At 45.6% G+C, this 17,022-nt stretch overlaps 1 protein-coding gene across 2 annotated transcripts; it reads right to left on the bottom strand.

Annotated features, from left to right (window-relative positions):
- Nucleotides 1-2,278: 2,278 nt before the first annotated feature.
- On the bottom strand, nucleotides 2,279-13,295 carry Sftpd (surfactant protein D). Of its 2 annotated transcripts, XM_075987493.1 has the most exons (9): nucleotides 13,166-13,295; nucleotides 12,929-13,009; nucleotides 10,533-10,731; nucleotides 6,824-6,940; nucleotides 6,468-6,584; nucleotides 6,068-6,184; nucleotides 5,556-5,672; nucleotides 4,482-4,565; nucleotides 2,279-2,760 (listed from the first exon to the last, which is right to left on the bottom strand). In XM_075987493.1, exons 3-9 carry the CDS (start codon nucleotides 10,726-10,728, stop codon nucleotides 2,384-2,386), a joined length of 1,125 nt encoding a protein of 374 aa, XP_075843608.1. In that variant the 5' UTR covers nucleotides 10,729-10,731; nucleotides 12,929-13,009; nucleotides 13,166-13,295; the 3' UTR covers nucleotides 2,279-2,383. The 2 variants fall into 2 exon arrangements, with proteins under 2 accessions (XP_075843608.1, XP_075843607.1); XM_075987492.1 differs by lacking the exon at nucleotides 12,929-13,009 and having other exon boundaries at nucleotides 13,166-13,184.
- Between the last annotated feature and the right edge of the window lie 3,727 nt (nucleotides 13,296-17,022).

Below are 17,022 nucleotides of genomic sequence, written 5' to 3'. Positions count from 1 at the left end.
ACCATCGGTAACTCCAGTTCTAGGGAATTCTGGCCACCCTCTTCTGGCTTCTGCTGGCACCAGCCACATAATGTGATACACAGATGTATTCATGCAGGCAAAACAGTCATACACATAAACATACATTTAGAAAAAGGAAGAGACTTGGAATCATTATTTGGGTAGGCAATAGTTCCTTTGAGAGGCTCTCCCAAGGCTGTCATGATTTTAATGGCAGTATTGTTCTGTGTGGTACTATCCCTCCAAACTTAGCTGCTAGTACCAGGATGGGCATCGGAGATAAGCAGACTTGTCTCCCTAGGAGTTTTGGAGTGGTAGTGGGACAGTGCTTTTTTACCTCTATGATCTGTGTCTATCTCTGTTTCCTGTCCTTGAACAGTCTAGAACAGTGGTTCTCACCCTCCCTAATGCTGCAGCCCTGTCATACAGTTCCGCACGGTGTGGTGACCCCCCAACCATATTTTGTTGTTACTTCATTAACTGTGATGTTGTTATGCAATGAATCATAATGGAAATATCTGAAAGGGGACCCCAAGAGGTCGTGCCTACAGGTTGAGAACCACCACTCTGGAGACAGGAAGCCTGAAGGTGTGTGCGAGAGAGACATGGATGAATGAAGGGCCCAGGGGGACAGCTCATCCCCACCTGTTACCCCACGCTTCTTACGCATACACGGAACCGGCTAATTATAGGAAAGGTTCCACTTTGCCTTAAACAGGATCCAGTTGCTTCCTGATCCTGTCTGTTAAAGGAGCCTCTCTCAACGCCCTCCACCTGTGTGCCCAGGTGTGGCCTCTGCCACGAACTGTTTGTTCTTTATTGTGCAACTGACTGTTTTTTCAGAAGGTGCTGGGAATTTTCTTTCCCAGGAACAAGGAAAAAAGAATCTCAGTTGGGGGTTGGTTTCCCATTGTCTGAAAGTGTGGAGCTTTTCTCATAAAACACAATATCTTATCTACAAGTCGTGCCAAGGGACTTCTTGGAAGAGGAGTTCGGTTTGAGTAGGAGAGACTATACAGAAAGGACAATTCCCTCCAGTCTCTAGGACAGGAGAAGTGAGGCTTCCTGACTAGAGAGGAGTTATTTTTAAGGGCCTGTGGTCTATCCAGATCTCCTTCCCATTTCTTGAACACAGGTATAATTAAAATAAATTTTAGAAGATTAAGTCAAAAGCAACCAAATGCATAGAATTGTTAGCTTTGAGGTCAAGAAAAATTTGTTCATGACCCACCAACCCTACCATCCCAAGTCATCCTTGTCTGAGTCCCTTCCCTTCCCTGGGCCTCACTTCCACATTTGAAAGATAAGGAGGATGGGGCTGGAGAGATTGCTCAGCAGTTAACAGCAATTGTTGCTTTTGCAGAGGATCTGGGTTCAATTCTCAGCATCTATCACAACCATCCACAATCTCAGTTCTAGAGAACCAAGAGGTATGTACATGGTTCACATGCATGCATTCCAATAAAACATTTATATACGTTTAATTAAAATAAACTTTAAAATGGATGAGGAATATTAACTAGGTTGTCTTTGAAGTGGAAAGGATAGAATACCCTGGAAATATCTGGCAACAGAAGCCTTAGATGACTTTGAGCATGGCTAGCCCCTCTGCTCCTACTTCCCCGAGATTCCAGATGAGATTACAATGGTGTAGAGGTCTTTCTCAGCCCCACTGAGAGGGCTTTTGAGGAACATTATCCTAGGTGTAGCCATGACATCAGGTAGGGGAACAGACCTTTTCTGCCTGGTCATTCTGCTGGGCTTTCAGGCAGCTAGAGGTCTCTAGCCTACCACTTTTTAGTTTGGGGGCATCAAAAAGAAATCCTGACCAGAAATGGCACACATATAGAAAATGAAGCCAGGAGCCAGGGTGACCCCATGCTGGGATGAACGAGAACAGAACTAGGGCCTGTGTGTACCCACTAGATGGTGAAGGAGAACAATAGGTTTGTAAGACAAAGCCATCAGGAGCAGCCAGGACACCAGGAACCTCAGGCAAGGGTGGAGAAAGTCCAAATAGGAAAGTTTAGAGAGGATGCTGTTAGTCAAGCCAAACACAGCTGAGGATTAAAAATGCCTGAGGGCCAAGAAGAAGGCATCACATTCTGTGGCAGGTCATAGAGATGGACTTTCATCCCCTACAATGGGGAAAACAGGGTGGTCTCTTTTTCTCCTAAGAGTTTTTCAGCATGGGAACGCATCCATACAAATTAGGCTGAGATTTGTGCTCTGTGGTAACCCTGCCTTTGGCCTGATTTTTACAGAGAACCCAAGCTAGGCAGGTAGTCACATTTTATTAGGATGTTGGCAACACACAGGTCTGAGCCATACCCCAGTGGCCAAGCTCCTGGTCCAGTACCGTCCCGTCTCCACCCCTAGAGACTCAGAACTCACAGACAACAAGACGCTTCTCTCCACAACTTTTGTCGTTCCATTGGCCATTGGTGAAGATCTCCACACAGTTCTCTGATCCACCATTGTTGTTGGGCTCCCCGGGAGCCCAGTTAGAATAGACCAGGGACTCTCCTGTGGGGTAAACGAACTTGCCCTCTGTGCGCTCGTCTGTCATGCTCAGAAAGGCAGCTTTGTTGTATGCTGTGATCAGCTGCTGTATGGCGGTGTTCTCAGCAGCAGACCGTGGGGAGGCCAGCTGCCCTCCAGCCTGCATGCACACCTCCTTGGCATCCGCAAAAGACTTTTCGGAGCCGCTCGTCCTGAAGATCTTGTCTCCAACGCTTCGGCCATCAGGGAAGATGGCGGCTGAAAAAGGAGTGAAGGTGGGCTGAAGTGGGGACAGCTCCTCGTTACAGTTCTCGGGCTGTGAGGAATTTCTGCTGGAGCTGAAGCCTCCTCCCAACCTTCTCATGAAGGGTATTTAGGGAACCAGAGGTGATGAAGCAAAGGCACTCCATTCCAGAGGAGTCCTAGTTTCATGGTGTACCCCGTGAGTGGGTGCAATATCCCCCCATTCACAAGCAAGCCTACCGGAGCTTAAAGAAATTAAATACAAGGCCACCAGTTTGACACCAAATCTCAGACACAGGCCAGGAGACGGCTCAATACATAAAGCTCTTGCTACACACATATGAGGAATTGAGGTTGGATCCACCACACCCATAGAAAAGCTGGACATGGGTAAGTCTGGAACCCCAGCAGTGGAAGTGGAGGCGGGTGGAGCCTAGGGTGGCGTAGAGGGCCTCACTGACCAGCCAATCTTACTAAAACAGTAAGCATCAGGTTTAGTGAGATGAGAGATCCTGCCTCAAAAAATAAATAACTAAATAGGACGAGTAGAGGCTGGAAAGATGGTTCAGAGGTAAAGGGGTTTGCCTCTTGCTGCATAACCCGGTGACCAGAGTTCAATTCCTGGAACCTACATAAAGGTAGGAGGAGAGAATTGACTTCACAAAGCTGTCCTCTGACCTCCAGGTGAGCACCATGGTACACTTTGCCACATAAGGTATGCATGCACACACACACACATACACACACACACACAAATGAACCAATAAAGGGGTAAAGCACACTTGACATCAACCTCTCCCACACACAGAAAGAGAGAGAGAGAGAGAGAGAGAGAGAGAGAGAGAGAGAGAGAGAGAGAGAGAGAGAGAGAGAGGTGTGCTGGAGTTAGAGAACAGTCAAAGAAGGAGTGGGGCACCTGAGAGTTGTGTCAAGTCCCAGGCTGGCCTCAGCCTCCTGGCCTTAAAAGTGCCAGAGAGTGGGTGAGGTACCTCTGAGAGGTGAGTGTGTTCAGAGAAATTGGGCGTGGGGTTAAGGGTGAAACTCAAATCAGAATCAAACCAGCTGTTAATACCTCCCTGAGGCAAGACAAAGTCACTTCCCTTGTCACTTCCTTGACTCTGAAGTGGTGGGTCACATCACAAAACTTCATCTGAGTAACCCATCACATCTCTTTTACTCAATGGGTCCCCATCCCTGTGGCTTTTGTACCCATGCTTGAAAGTCTGCAAAGGACTCTCGGGGGCTCTGGACAGGGCTTGTACTCTGGAGAGGTCCTATAGTGTGAGGCACAGACCAAGCTGTACCCCAAAACACCGTTGTTCTTCTCTGATTGTCTGTAGAAGGACCTTGGGGAGGAGCCTCCATGGGCTCAGGATGGTACTTAGAGCAGCTCTGAACAGGTAGTGCGGTACTCATGTGCTGTCTCACAGGGTTTATGATCCTGGCTGAGCTTGCATATGCTACACGGATATACCTATTCATCATCCAAAGCACATGGAAGGACTGTCTATCTGTCTTGATGTGTGTGCAAGTCTGTGTGTTCTTGTATCACACTTGGCGCTCGTGTGTGTTGATGGATGTTGAATATGTGGTTCTAGCTGCACGTCTAGCCCTAGACTTAGTTCCTGCTCATTCCCATAATAGACCTAGAGCAAAGCTCAGCCAAATGAGGGACCCTAGCTCAAAAAGGACCAGAACACATCACTGACAGATTTCGATTGGATCCAGGAACTCACCTTTCTTATAGCGAGAGAAGGAAGCTTCTAGATTCTGTAGTTGTCCTTTTAAGGCCTCCACCTGTTGATTCAGTGCAGCGCTATCTGTGGAGGAAGGAAAGGAGGGAAATGTGAAGCTTATGCTGCAAACCTGAGAATAACTTCATCTCGGCTTCAAGAGAAGATTTACATCTGTATGAACAGCTTCTAGCTGTGAATGGCTTTTCTTTTTTTCTAAATGTTGTTGTGTGTGTGATGGACATGTATGTATGTTACATGTGTATGCACATGTAATTCAAGAGTAATATTGGACATCTTCCTCCACCACCTTATATATCTTATATATCGAGGCAGAATCTCTCACTTGAACACCCTGCTTGATTATAGACTAGTCTAGCTAGCCAGTTAGCTCTAGGGTTCACATCTGTGCCCTTACAGGGCTGAGATTACAGGCAGACTGCCATGACCTCTCACAATTGGGGACCTGAACACTGGAACACATGTCTGTATGGCTATCACTTCGCCTGGCTGATCCGTCTCCCTGGAATGTTTTTGTTTGTTTTCAAGACATGGTTTAATGTAGTCTAGGCTGACATGTAACTCAGTGATCTTCCTGTCTCAGCCTCCCAAGTACTAGGATTACAAGTATGATCCATGATACCCAACTTTTGCTCAGGGATTTTTTTATGATCCCTAAATTAGGCCCTGAACTTAAACTAAGTCTGAACCAGATGGCAAGCCAAACCAGATGGCATCCCGCCACAGGAAATATCATGACAACCATATTCTTGGGAGGAAGACTAGAAATACACACTCCTTATATATTTTTCACCCACTGGGTAGTTAGATACACAAGCCTGACCTATAAACCAGGAAGTTAGCTGTTGTCATCATTTCCCATGGTCAGATAAAGAAATTACCAAGTTGCCTTCCCATATGACTTAGATAGTTAAGCCAGAACCTAATTGGCCCTCCACCTGTCTGCTGACCTTAAGTTCCATTTACCACCTGTCCTAATGAGGTCACCATGCCTAGCCGAAGGATGCTACATCACAGTGTGTGTGGGGGTCCCAGTACCTGAAGCTTCTGCCTTACCTGGAAGTCCACTTTCACCTTTGGCTCCTTTTTCCCCAGGAGTACCTCTGTCCCCCTTGAGTCCTGGGGGCCCTCTGGGTCCTGAAGCTCCCTGTGGACCCGCAGCTCCTGCAGGGCCTGAAATCAAGAATAAATGGCTGAGCCGTGTGCCCATTTTCCAGCATTTTCACCTCATTGGACATAGTCTATCCTAATCCTGGCTATGTAACTTTCTCACATACAGGCTCCCCCAGAACCCAGACACATGCCCACTCTGTGTATGGCTGTTCTTATGACACAGCAATCAACTTTGTATGTATATAATCCATGAAAAAGACTCCCCATGCCTTAAAACAGCCCTCTCCCTACAGACAAGCAGTCCCAGAGACCCCGCATTCACCCTCCTTGGAAGCAGGGTGCTTCCACATCCTAGCTTTGACTTAATGGGTGAGTTGAAAAGGGGATAGAGGCCCTGGCAGCTCTCAGGAGACACAGTAGAACTCCATTCAGCCCCCCGTAGATTCATCACTTACCTGCTGCCCCGTCATTCCCAGGGGCTCCTGGCTCACCAGGGGCACCTCTTTCTCCCTTGGGGCCCACAGGGCCATTTGCCCCCGCAGATCCTTGCATGCCCGGAGCACCTACGTCTCCTGAGAAGGGAACGAACAGTGAGAAACACTGGGAATAAGACGTTCAGTGTGCACGCTTTCCTCAGCAGGAGGCCTTTTCAGAGACCTGTGGGGTTAGGTAGAGAGTTGGGAACATTGTTCTTTGCTGCCTGGGGTTCCTCTGTGGAGGGTGATGGAGAAATTCTGTCAGCGCAGTGAGATGTGAGAGAGGTGTGCATGTCTTCACAGTGCCTCGGGTCACACCTAGGGCCTCCACTATCATTCCTCCTTTCTGCCTCACTGGCTAGACACACTTGTCACCTACCTTTTGGCCCAGCCTCTCCTTTAGGACCTGGTATGCCTTGAGGTCCTATGTCCCCCTGCTTCCCAGAGGGGCCTTCGTTCCCAGCTGGTCCAGGCACACCCGGAGGTCCTGGAGGTCCTGGCAGAAAAGGAACAGCGCTGTCAGTGACACTGACTCCTTTGGCAGTGGGAGTGGATAAGATGAATGTCAGAGCAGAGGTCAAAGAGGCAATAGTCCATCCTGAAATGACATAGTGTCTTCCTCAGAGCATCCTCCTTCCCTATTCCTGGGACAGGTTCTGTGCCTGCCACTTGCAGAGCCTTCTGATAGAAGCAGTAGCTGTAGGCACCAGATAAATACCATAACTCATGGCTCACCACGTGGTCCAGAGTCTCCCTTTGGTCCAGGTTCTCCAGCAGAGCCATTGTCCCCCTTGGGTCCAATTGGACCTGCAGGGCCAGGCATCCCCGAGAGTCCCACACGTCCTGGCAAACCTATAGAAACAAAATAAATGAATCCTAAGTTAGTCCTAGGCTCAGGAGGGATCAATGTCTACAAGACAAAGTCTTTGGAATTTCTTCAGCATGGACAGCCTATAGTCACACACTCTGGTCCTTTGGTGACCCACAAAATGAAAATCAGTGTCCCTACTTAGAAGAAATAAATATCCTTGGCTTGGAGGTGAATTCAAGCAGAGCTTCAATCTATGAAGTGTTCTTGCCCCTGCCCCAAGGCCACTGTGTCAGCAGAAGGAATTCGGTCAGCACTGATTGATTAGTGACCACAGGACAAGTGTGCAGACGTATATGCACATGTATATAACTGTGTGTGTGTATGTGGGAGAGTGGATTGGGAGTGTCTGTAAGGAGAGTCAACTATTTTACTTTTTTGAATCAGAAATTGCACTACATAGATAACTTGTTTATTATAATAACAATAAACTTGTTATCTACTTGATCATTGTTTATTTGTGAAGAGCCTCTGATTTACAAGGAGTAAAAACTTAAAAATAAGAGTGCACAAAAATGAAAATTAAACAAACAAAAAAAGTCGGGTGGTGGTGGTACATGTCTTTAATCCCAGCATTCAGTAGGCAGAGGCAGGCAGATCTCTGTGAGTTCGAGGCCAGGCTGGTCTACAAGAGCTAGTTCCAGGATAGGCTTCAAGACTACAGAGAAACCCTGTCTCAAAAAACAAAAACAAAAACAAAAAAATAGAGTATAGCAAACTAAAGAGCCTCTGTACAGTGAAGGAAATACCCAACAGAGTGCAGAGACAACTTACCAAGTGGGACAAAGTACTTGTCAAATATTCACATAGCAAAGCTTTAAGAGCCAGAATATTTAAGGGATTAATAAAAGCAACAATAAAAAGCAAATGATCTAATTTAAAAATGCACAGATTATCTGAGCAGACTGCTCGGGAGAAGAAATAAAACGTCAGAAAGTAATTTTTAAAAATGTCAATTTCAGTAGCCATCAAGGAAATGTAAATACAAACTATAATCAAATTGCATTTTGCCCCAGTTAGAATGGCTATTATAAAACAAAACAAAATAAGCCACGTGTTTTCCTAGCATTCAGGAGGAAGATCTCTGAGGCCAGTCTGGTATACATAGTGAGTTCCAGGTCAGCCAGGGCTACAGTGAGAACGTGTCTCTAAATCTCAAAAGCCCATGTATATGTGTGTGTGTGTGTGTGTGTGTGTATGTGTATTACACACAGAAACAACAATTGGTAGGGATGATATAGAGAAAAGGGAAGCTTCATACAGGAAGATGAATGAGTATAGCTGTTGTGGAAAATTGTGTTAGGTTTTCTAAAAAAAAAACTAGAGCTATAATTACCATATGATCCTACTATTCCTGGGAATATATTCAAGTGATATGAAATCAAAAAACCAAACAGACACTTGCACACCCATATTTGCTGAAGCATCGTTCACCACTGCTAAGATATGCCGACAGCCTAGATGCCTACTGATGGATGAATGGGTAAAGCGGTATATATCCACAGTGGGATATTATCCAGGCATAAAGAAGAATAAAATCCTATCATTTTTAGAAAAGTAGGTGGTTGTAAGGAACATCATATAAAGCCAGACACAGAAAGACAAGTGTTCCATGTTCTGTTTTCTGTGGATACTAAAACATACACCAATCTGAATGTGAAATAGTGATTAGTCAAAGCAGTTGGCAAGGCAGGGCACTGATAAGAGGGGTCAGGTTGGACTACTTTGCATGTGTGGTCTTCAAGAGACTCATAACAAACCATGGGACACGGGTAACTATCAAAGAAGAGAAAGTGCGATATAGCTCTCTCCTCACAGAGTACTGCCCTGCACACCATGTCCTCAGAGGAAGCAGGATTAGAAGAGATTTAGCGACTAAACCCTATGTAGATTATTTTAGAGAGAAAACAGATGAAATTCCAGGTTTGAAGACTGCTCTCTGACAAGAGAGGCCTTCCCAGGGCGATAAGTGCAGGTGGGATGGGGCGTCTGTGAATTTTCTGGAAGAACTGGCCTTTGTATTTCTTCCCATGTGTGAAGTACTTGGGGTTACGTGACTGAACCACATCACATATGTACCCAGCTAAGACAGACATACCTTGACTCAGGTGGAACATCTCCTAGTCTGAGGGCTCACTACAGTGACCACGGATCTAATCCTTGGCCCCCTGCCACATCTCCTGCTCAAGACTGTCTCTTCTTAAGCCCCAACTGACCCTTTCAACAAATTCTGGGCTTCAAAATCTACCAAATAGATTAGTCATCAAAAGTGCCCAGGGAGTGAGTGACTGGAATGGAGGAGCCAGAAAAATAAAAAAGCCATTCTTTGCCTTAAGCTCTTCCTCTGCCTGTGGCTCAACCAAAGATCAGGAAAAAAATATGTGGATGAGGCCAGTTCTTAGACCCGGAAAGGGGGAGGAGAATGGGGGAGAAAAGGGATACCCTAACATTCACTCCGAGCGGGGAGGGGAGCAGGGAAAAAAGGGACCCCCTAACAGTCAATCCATGGCTCCTTCTGGGATCAAGAGAGACATGGGAATCTCTGAGAGCACAAGCTGCCACTCTGAGTCCCTGTCCTCTTGTTTGGTTCTCCCCTTGGCTCTCAAACCCCAGCCCGTTCACACCTTTGCATCTTACCTGAGACATACCTCCTCTTGCCCTTTACCCATGTATCCTAGAGACAGTATTTATTCTAAGCGTCATGATCTTTCTTCCAACTAAAAGCAAACTGGGGTACGAAACAAGGTACTTGACCCCATCAAAACTTCACCAACCCAGTCAGCAGGAAAATGGAACTTTACTCAGAAGACTCAATATAAAAGAAAATCTTTGGTTCCATCATTTGTCAAGGGTCATTTGGCACATGCTGTTTATTCTCACTTGGAGATAGGCACACTGAGACCGTGGCACTGAGTAGGTGTCTCTGAGTGTCGTGGTCACAGAGAAGCAGCTAGTAGTCAAGATCTCGCTAGTGAAGAAGCCTGTGTTCTTTCAATTTTAACATCCCCCACTTTATGTGTTAAAGAAATTTGGTATTTCCCTGTGGCTTTTGAAAGGATTAAATGGATTTTCAAGTGGGAACCCATCCAAGCACAGATTTGTACAAAAAAACAAAACAAACAAACAAACAAAATAACCTCATGAATTCCAATCATCCCTTGTAATGCCTTAGGCAGCTCCTGCCACTAAGATCTGTTTATAGGACTGTGGATGTATGTAGTGGAGTTTAAATATTAAACTACCTGTCACATAGGCACCATTTAATCAAAATGAAGAATTGCTAACTGCTGGGACAGGGCCCAAGAGGTTAACCCCAATATCAGTGGTTTACCCATTCTTGGGACAAGCAGAATCCAGAGATCCCAAGGGAGGCATCAGGTCGGCTGAGTGATGGGAGGAAACACATGTTGAATCCAAAAAGAACATGTGTTTGGCAGGTAGCCTGGACACCATGGGGAAAGTCACTCCCTGGAAGGGAGAAGCTCACATCCAGGTTCATCACAGAGCACCTGAGGTTGGGTCCCATTCTGGCCCCTTCCCCACCCCACCAGACTGAGCCCCTGATCCTAGCTCTACCTGGATCACCCTTCTCGCCCCGAGGACCCTCTCTCCCATCCCGTCCATCACGGCCAGGCAGGCCATTCTCTACGGGGCTGCACATGACAAGGGTGCAGGTGTTGGGTACGGATCTCTGCGAGAGGGTCTTCACTTCGGCTCCCTCGTTCCCCGGGAGCCGCATGAGCAGGACAAGCATGGACAGGAGGTGCAGCATGGCCTGCAGGGATGAGAAGGTGAAAAGACGTGATGATGATTCTAGAATGTGGGTTAGGTAGTGACCGATGAGTCTGGAGATGAGAAGTATCCATGCCCACATCTTCATTGAAGACGTCCATCTATCTCCTGGAGCCTGATGAGAATATTGCCTGTGTCTAATGGTCCTCACTGATGACTATCCTCATTCCTGGTACCCTTTCTCTCTGTCTGTATGCTAGGACAACTGGCTCACCTCAGTTGAGGCCACGTCAGCATCATCTCCCTTGCTAGCCGGATCGGCACCAACAGCTCACAGCACTGGTCCATAAATACACCTGCATCTGAGTGCCTCTAGATGCTTGCACTGAGCTCAGACTGGAGTGTGGCTGTGTGCTTGCCAGGCAATTTAGTATTCCTGGATCAGGCACCAAGTCCATGAGGAAGATTCCAGAAGAAACACAACTAAAGAGTTTTGGGGTGGTGGTGGCACACGATTTTAATCCTAGAACTCGAGAGGCAGAAACAGGCAAATCTCTGTGAGTTGGAAGCTAGCCTGATTTACAGAGCTAGTTCCAGGACAGTCAGGGCTACACAAAGAAACACTATCTTGAAAAACAAAACAAAACAAAAAAAGAGAAAGTTTCATAGATATTAAGTTAACAGCTGGAGAGACCCAGAGACACCTAGAAGCCTACTGGACCATCTGGGGGAGGGATCCAGGGAAAGCCTGTGGGTGAGAAGGGGCATTCTAGGTAGTCTGTTCAGTTTGGGGAGCTCTTTGAGGAGGAGCCGAGAGAAGATATTCATAAAAGTATCCAGTCACTGTTTGAAAGGGCTTTAGTCTGGCTAAGAACTGGCCACAGGCTGTAAGACTTTGGTCACTCTCTACACAGAGTACCTGTGCCACCTTTCTCAAGAACTTATCTTCCCAACATGACAAGCACTTTTTAGTAGTGCCGCAAGGCTGGCAACCATGTATGTTTTCATGCCAGGGGACAGTCAAGATCCAAACTTTGATAACATCTTTCCTTTCAGAGAAGAAGGACCCAGTGGATAGCACACTGGCTGGGCACAAAGACAAAGGGGCCGGAACAATGAAGCGGTTGACCATAACCAGGGGCGGGGTACATGAATGCCAGGGCTTCCCCACCAGAGAGGCACTTCTCCACCTGCTGGTGGTTATGGGCTAAAACTTCTGTCAATTTCTCATTCACAATTTCCTCAGGTCTCTTGGGACTCCGTAGAAATGCCTTATTGAACTCACGGGCCCCTTCATTACCCTTGTTTTAGCAGAGGCTCTTTTATCAGTACTGAAAGATAAGCCCAAGTCAGAGCAAAGCCACTGTTCCGTGACCTGGAGCTTTAGGGTCTTGTGCCTCATTCTGAGGAAGAGTCAAGACAAAAGGCCTTCTGTTTTACCATCTGTTCGCCTGAGCATGAAGGAAGCCTGCAGGGAGCAGACCCACAGGCTTTCAGATCCGAGACAGGCAAGTTAGCTGGGAAGAGAATGGAGTGTGTAGAACCAGAGGGCAGAGCACCCAGTCTGTGTGCTTCCACAGTAAGAGTTCACTGAGGACAGTGGTTCTTCCTAATGCTGGGTGGCAGCAAATTAGAGACCCTGTGCAGTTAAGTTTGTTGTTTCATAGACACTTGAGGCTAAGAGAGAACTCCGTTTGTCCCTGCTTCTGTGCTATTGACAACATCCTGAGCTTAAAACCCCAGCCTAGTTCTGGTGTCCACTGTCTGGTGGTGCACACCTTTGATCCCAGCACTTCGGGAGGCAGAGGCAGGTGGATCTCTGTGAGATCGAGGACAGCCTGATCTACAAGAGCTAGTTCCAGGACAGCCAGGGACTGTTACACAGAGAAACTCTGTCTCGGAAAACCAAAAGAAGAAAAAAGAAAAAAAGAAATTGGGAACCATGACAAGATTCCACCTGTAGTCTCCATACCATCTGTGTTAGTCTGGGGAGACATTGCATAGTATTAATCCGTATTAACCCCACTCAGAAAGCAAATCTTCCACCAAACCAAGAAAGGTGACCTAGGAAAAGAGGATATTTTACCTTCATTGTGTCCTCCACCTCAACTCCTCACAACTCCTGATCTAGAACCAAACCAAGATCCCCCTTACTCAAAATCAGTGGGATAAATAGCCCAGTTGGACAAAAGGGTATCTACAGCAGATAGGGAAAGGAAATGGGAGGCAGGGACACTCACAGATCGCTTCTTCTCGGCCCCAGGCGCTCCAGACAAATGAACCTCTGTTTGCCGGTCACCCACTATTTATTCATGCCAGCCCTATAAGAAGAGCCGCCCAGCATTGGTCTTCTGAGAAAAGTGACACACACACACACACACACACACACACACACACACACTTTCTTCCTGTTGGCTCACTCACACTTACCCCACCTACACTCTGGAAACCCCCAATATACCCAACACTATGCACACCTGGCCCCTTAGTGCTACACTGTTGGCCAGGGACCTCTCTACCCTGTGGGAGTGAGGAGGCATCCCCAGTGTCTGGCTATTGGAGATGTCTAAGAATCTGATGTCCAGAGTCCATCCAGGTTGCACAATAGCCTATAATGATGGAAGAAAAAGAAAACTTTCATGTTCATATCTGCGTTTCTCCAAAGGTAGGATCCGCGGCTGTGTCTACTCCCCCTTTCATTTCAAAAGTCTTGCCTAGATATTGAGAAAGAGCTGGGAGCTGCTTGGCATAGCCAGGAAGGGTGGGGCTGACAAGGAGGCTGCAAAGGCAGCCAGCTATGCGGACTGTAGTTCAGGCAGCTGCAGCTTGGAAGTGAACACTATAGGAGCTCATCACTTGTCTTCCATGGCATGAACTTCCCTTAGCAAGTGGCATCTTGGTCCTTGTTCTTCTATCTTCCTAGCAAGAATTTGACTTGTATGTTGCCCTGGTTGTTAGAGGGAAGCCTCGAAATCTTGTTATTCAGTGCTAACAACCCTTTCGGCAGCTCTTAATTTTCAGGTTCTATTGGGAAGTTGTCAATTCTACTGTCATTGCTATATTTGCTTCCAGATTCCCATGACTGAAGACTTTTTCAAATCACCTTCTTCCCTCCCCCTCTGCTTTTTCAAGTTCCACATATCTCAAGGTCAAGGTGACTTTATCTCCTGATCCTAGAGTTAGGGCAATATTTTTCTTTTGAATCAAAACTCCATTTGGATATTTATATCTTTAGGAGAAAACAAGGAATTACAACAGACACAGCTGAAGTACTCACACACAACACACATAACCATGGAGACAGCAAGTCTGACAGGACCATTTACTGCTGGCTACAGCCTCTCTGGAAGGGAAAGGGAGTCAGTACAGTTGACAGTGAAGACAATGATGGCAGTATCCACAGCACTAATATTATCAGTAATTCTCTGAAGTGCTTGCATTTCTACAACCAACTAACTCAATCTCTTCCACAGTCATTCCGGGCAAACTGGCCAGTGACTCTGAACTCCATGTTGGTCAGGAAGGTGCTATATGGAAAGCAGCCACACTGTAAAAACCAAGGTGTTTTTTCTTCCAAGCTTAAGTGCTGGTACTCAGACCCAGGAAGGTATTGAAAACTCCCAGAGAATGGTGTTGGCCTCCCCTTATTAGGTGCTGTCTCGGTCTGGAATTTTATTATCTCTGAGAACCTGGTCAGAGGCATCTTTTTTCGCTTATTACCTAACTTGTTTCCTCTTACAATTTGTGGGCTTGCTTATGTGCTGTACAGTGCCTACACTTCACTTATTTATCCCTAGTACATGCGGTTTGTAGGATGAATGTTTCCATGTCAGAAGATCAAAATGTAAGCCATGACAAACAGAAGTTGACATCACGGTGTTGACTTTCTGACATCAGTCCTTGACAGGATGCGCTGAGAGGGGGCACGAAGTGATTTTGTGGTGCTTTTGCCAAAACTGGATAACCTTGGTCTAAACTTGATGAAATTCCAGACAAGCCCATGTTGCGGAACAAAGAAAAATAACGCATTACCTGGGTCAAAGCCATGAGCTGTGCCAAGTAAAACTGCTAAGGAAACATAATGACTAAAGAGGATGTGGGATTACAGACTGTACCCTAGACCCGAATAATAACATTGAGGGGAAACTTATGGAATTTGAATAAAGGTCTTGAATTCCTGAATAGCACTGGACCCAGGTCAGTTTCCTGAATGAGGTCATTGTACTGTAGTTGTGAGACACTATGGAAAATGTAGAGTCAGCACCACATACTGAAGAAAAAGTGCTGCCTACCCTTGGACTGGTCATCAGCTACACTCACCATTCTCCTGAAGGTCCTTGCCACTTTGACAAGACATGGAAACAGAAAAATGCAGTCAGCTAGTAGTGGTGCACACCTTTAATCCCAGCTCTTTGGAGGCAGAGGCAGACAGATCTCTGTGAGTTTGAGGCTAGCCTGGTCTACGAAGCTAGTTCCAGGACAGCCAGGACTACACAGAGAAATCATAAAACAACAACAAAAACAACAAAACCCCAAACCAAACACCCCCAAACAAACAAACAACAACAAAACTGGCAAAAAAAGAAAAGAAAAACACACTGGATTAGAAAGAGATGAAACTGTCTTTGCTTGTCACTGAGTGTAGGAAGTAGTGAAGATCATGCTTCAGTTAACAGTTTCCTGAGGTTACCACATATAAGGCTAGCATACAAAAAGCAATTACATTTACATGTTACACACATTTAATAACAAGTATTTGAATTCAAGCTCTGCACGCTGGAATTCTATAAAAACTTATATACATATTTTAAATGTTAAATAGGTATATTTGTGAACTAAAGGACCTGACATTGCTAACTCAGTTTTTCATGAATTGAACCACAGAGTCAATGCAACACTTACCAGTATCTCAGCAAATTTTATGTAGAAACTAACCTGACTCTACAATTCATATGAAAGTACAGACGGTCTAGAACATACTTCAAAAGATATGTTTGTTTGTATCTGTGTGTTTTGGTATGTCTTTTCTCTTTTTTCTTTCTCTCTCTTCTTCCTCCCTCCCTTCCCTCCTCCCTCCCTCCCTCCCTCCTTCCTTCCTTCCTTCCTTCCTTCCTTCCTTCCTTCCTTCCTTCCTTTCTTTCTTTCTTTCTCTCTCTCTCTTTCTTTCTTTTTCTTTCTGCTTCCTTCCTTTCTTCCTTCTTCCTTTCTTTTCTTTCTCTCTCTCTCTTTCTTTCTCTCTCTCTCTTTCTTTCTTTCTTTCTTTCTTTCTTTCTTTCTCTTTCTTTCACTTCCTTCCCTCCTTCTCTCCTCTCTCTCTCTCTCTCTCTCTCTCTCTCTCTCTCTCTCTCTCTCTCTCTCTCCCTCTCCCTCTCCCTCTCTCTCTCTCTCTCTCCCTCTCCTCTCTCTCTTCATTTCTTTTTCTTTTTTTTTGAAACAAGGTTTTACCGTATAGCTGAAGCTAGCCTGCAATTCACTGTGTAACTCAAACTGGTTTCAAACTTGAAAACCTCTTGCTACAGTCTTCCACATGCGTGTCTGAGCTCCTGTGATAATCTTGAGATTCGCTATAAAGCTAGAGTAATTAGAATGGAGAGTTTGCTGAGGATATCTATGAAGTTAGTGGAATACACAATCCCCAAACAGACCCCAAATATGTATTATTCATTTGGTCTTATTCAAAGGTGGCAAGAAACTTTGGTAATTGATACTAGAACACCAGATGGGAAATGGCTGCAAAAATGTAATCAACTTTTATTTACTCTACAAGAACATTAACTTGAGCTGGATCATAGTTTTTAGGTGTATTAATTGCTCATCCTAGAAACAACTCAAGCCAAAATTCATGAACGGATAAATTGTTATTTATAGAAGCAATGGAATGTTGCTCAGCAGTGTCAGAAGGACAAACTACTGGCAGGTACAACATGAGTAACCTCAGAAACAGGCTGAGTAAAATGCACAGCACAATGAATCCGATCATTTTGTAATTAACTAAAATAATAAGCAAGAGGATATTCTGCATAATGATGTGAACCTCTGGAAACAGACAGGCCTTTTTTACTAAGAGAACAGAATAGTGGGTCTGGGCCTCAGTGCTGGAGGACAGTACAGTAAAGGGATGATCCAGATGGATGTGGTGATGGTTACAGAAGTTTGCTCAGGTCTCATATACAGATAGCTATATATTAGTCAATTCTCTTCAAACAGTACATTCCTTATGGTCACATTTTCTGCATATGAATTATACCCAATAACATTAATATTTAATACTTAACCATAGGCCAGGCAGGGTGGCACATACCTATGGTGCCAGCATTCAGAAGTCTGAGGCAGG

The sequence above is a fragment of the Microtus pennsylvanicus genome, chromosome 10 (assembly GCF_037038515.1).
Source record: "Microtus pennsylvanicus isolate mMicPen1 chromosome 10, mMicPen1.hap1, whole genome shotgun sequence".
NCBI lineage: Eukaryota > Metazoa > Chordata > Mammalia > Rodentia > Cricetidae > Microtus > Microtus pennsylvanicus.
This window is presented reverse-complemented; position numbering and strand designations above follow the sequence as displayed.

Coding starts and splice junctions, on each gene's coding strand:
- Sftpd (XM_075987493.1), bottom strand. CDS start 10,728: ATGCTGCACCTCCTGTCCATGCTTGTCCTGCTCATGCGGCTCCCGGGG. Junction 6,185..6,467: donor AGGAGAGGCTGGGCCAAAAG/GTAGGTGACAAG, acceptor TTCCCTTCTCAG/GAGACGTAGGTGCTCCGGGC. Junction 5,673..6,067: donor TGGGAATGACGGGGCAGCAG/GTAAGTGATGAA, acceptor TCTTGATTTCAG/GCCCTGCAGGAGCTGCGGGT.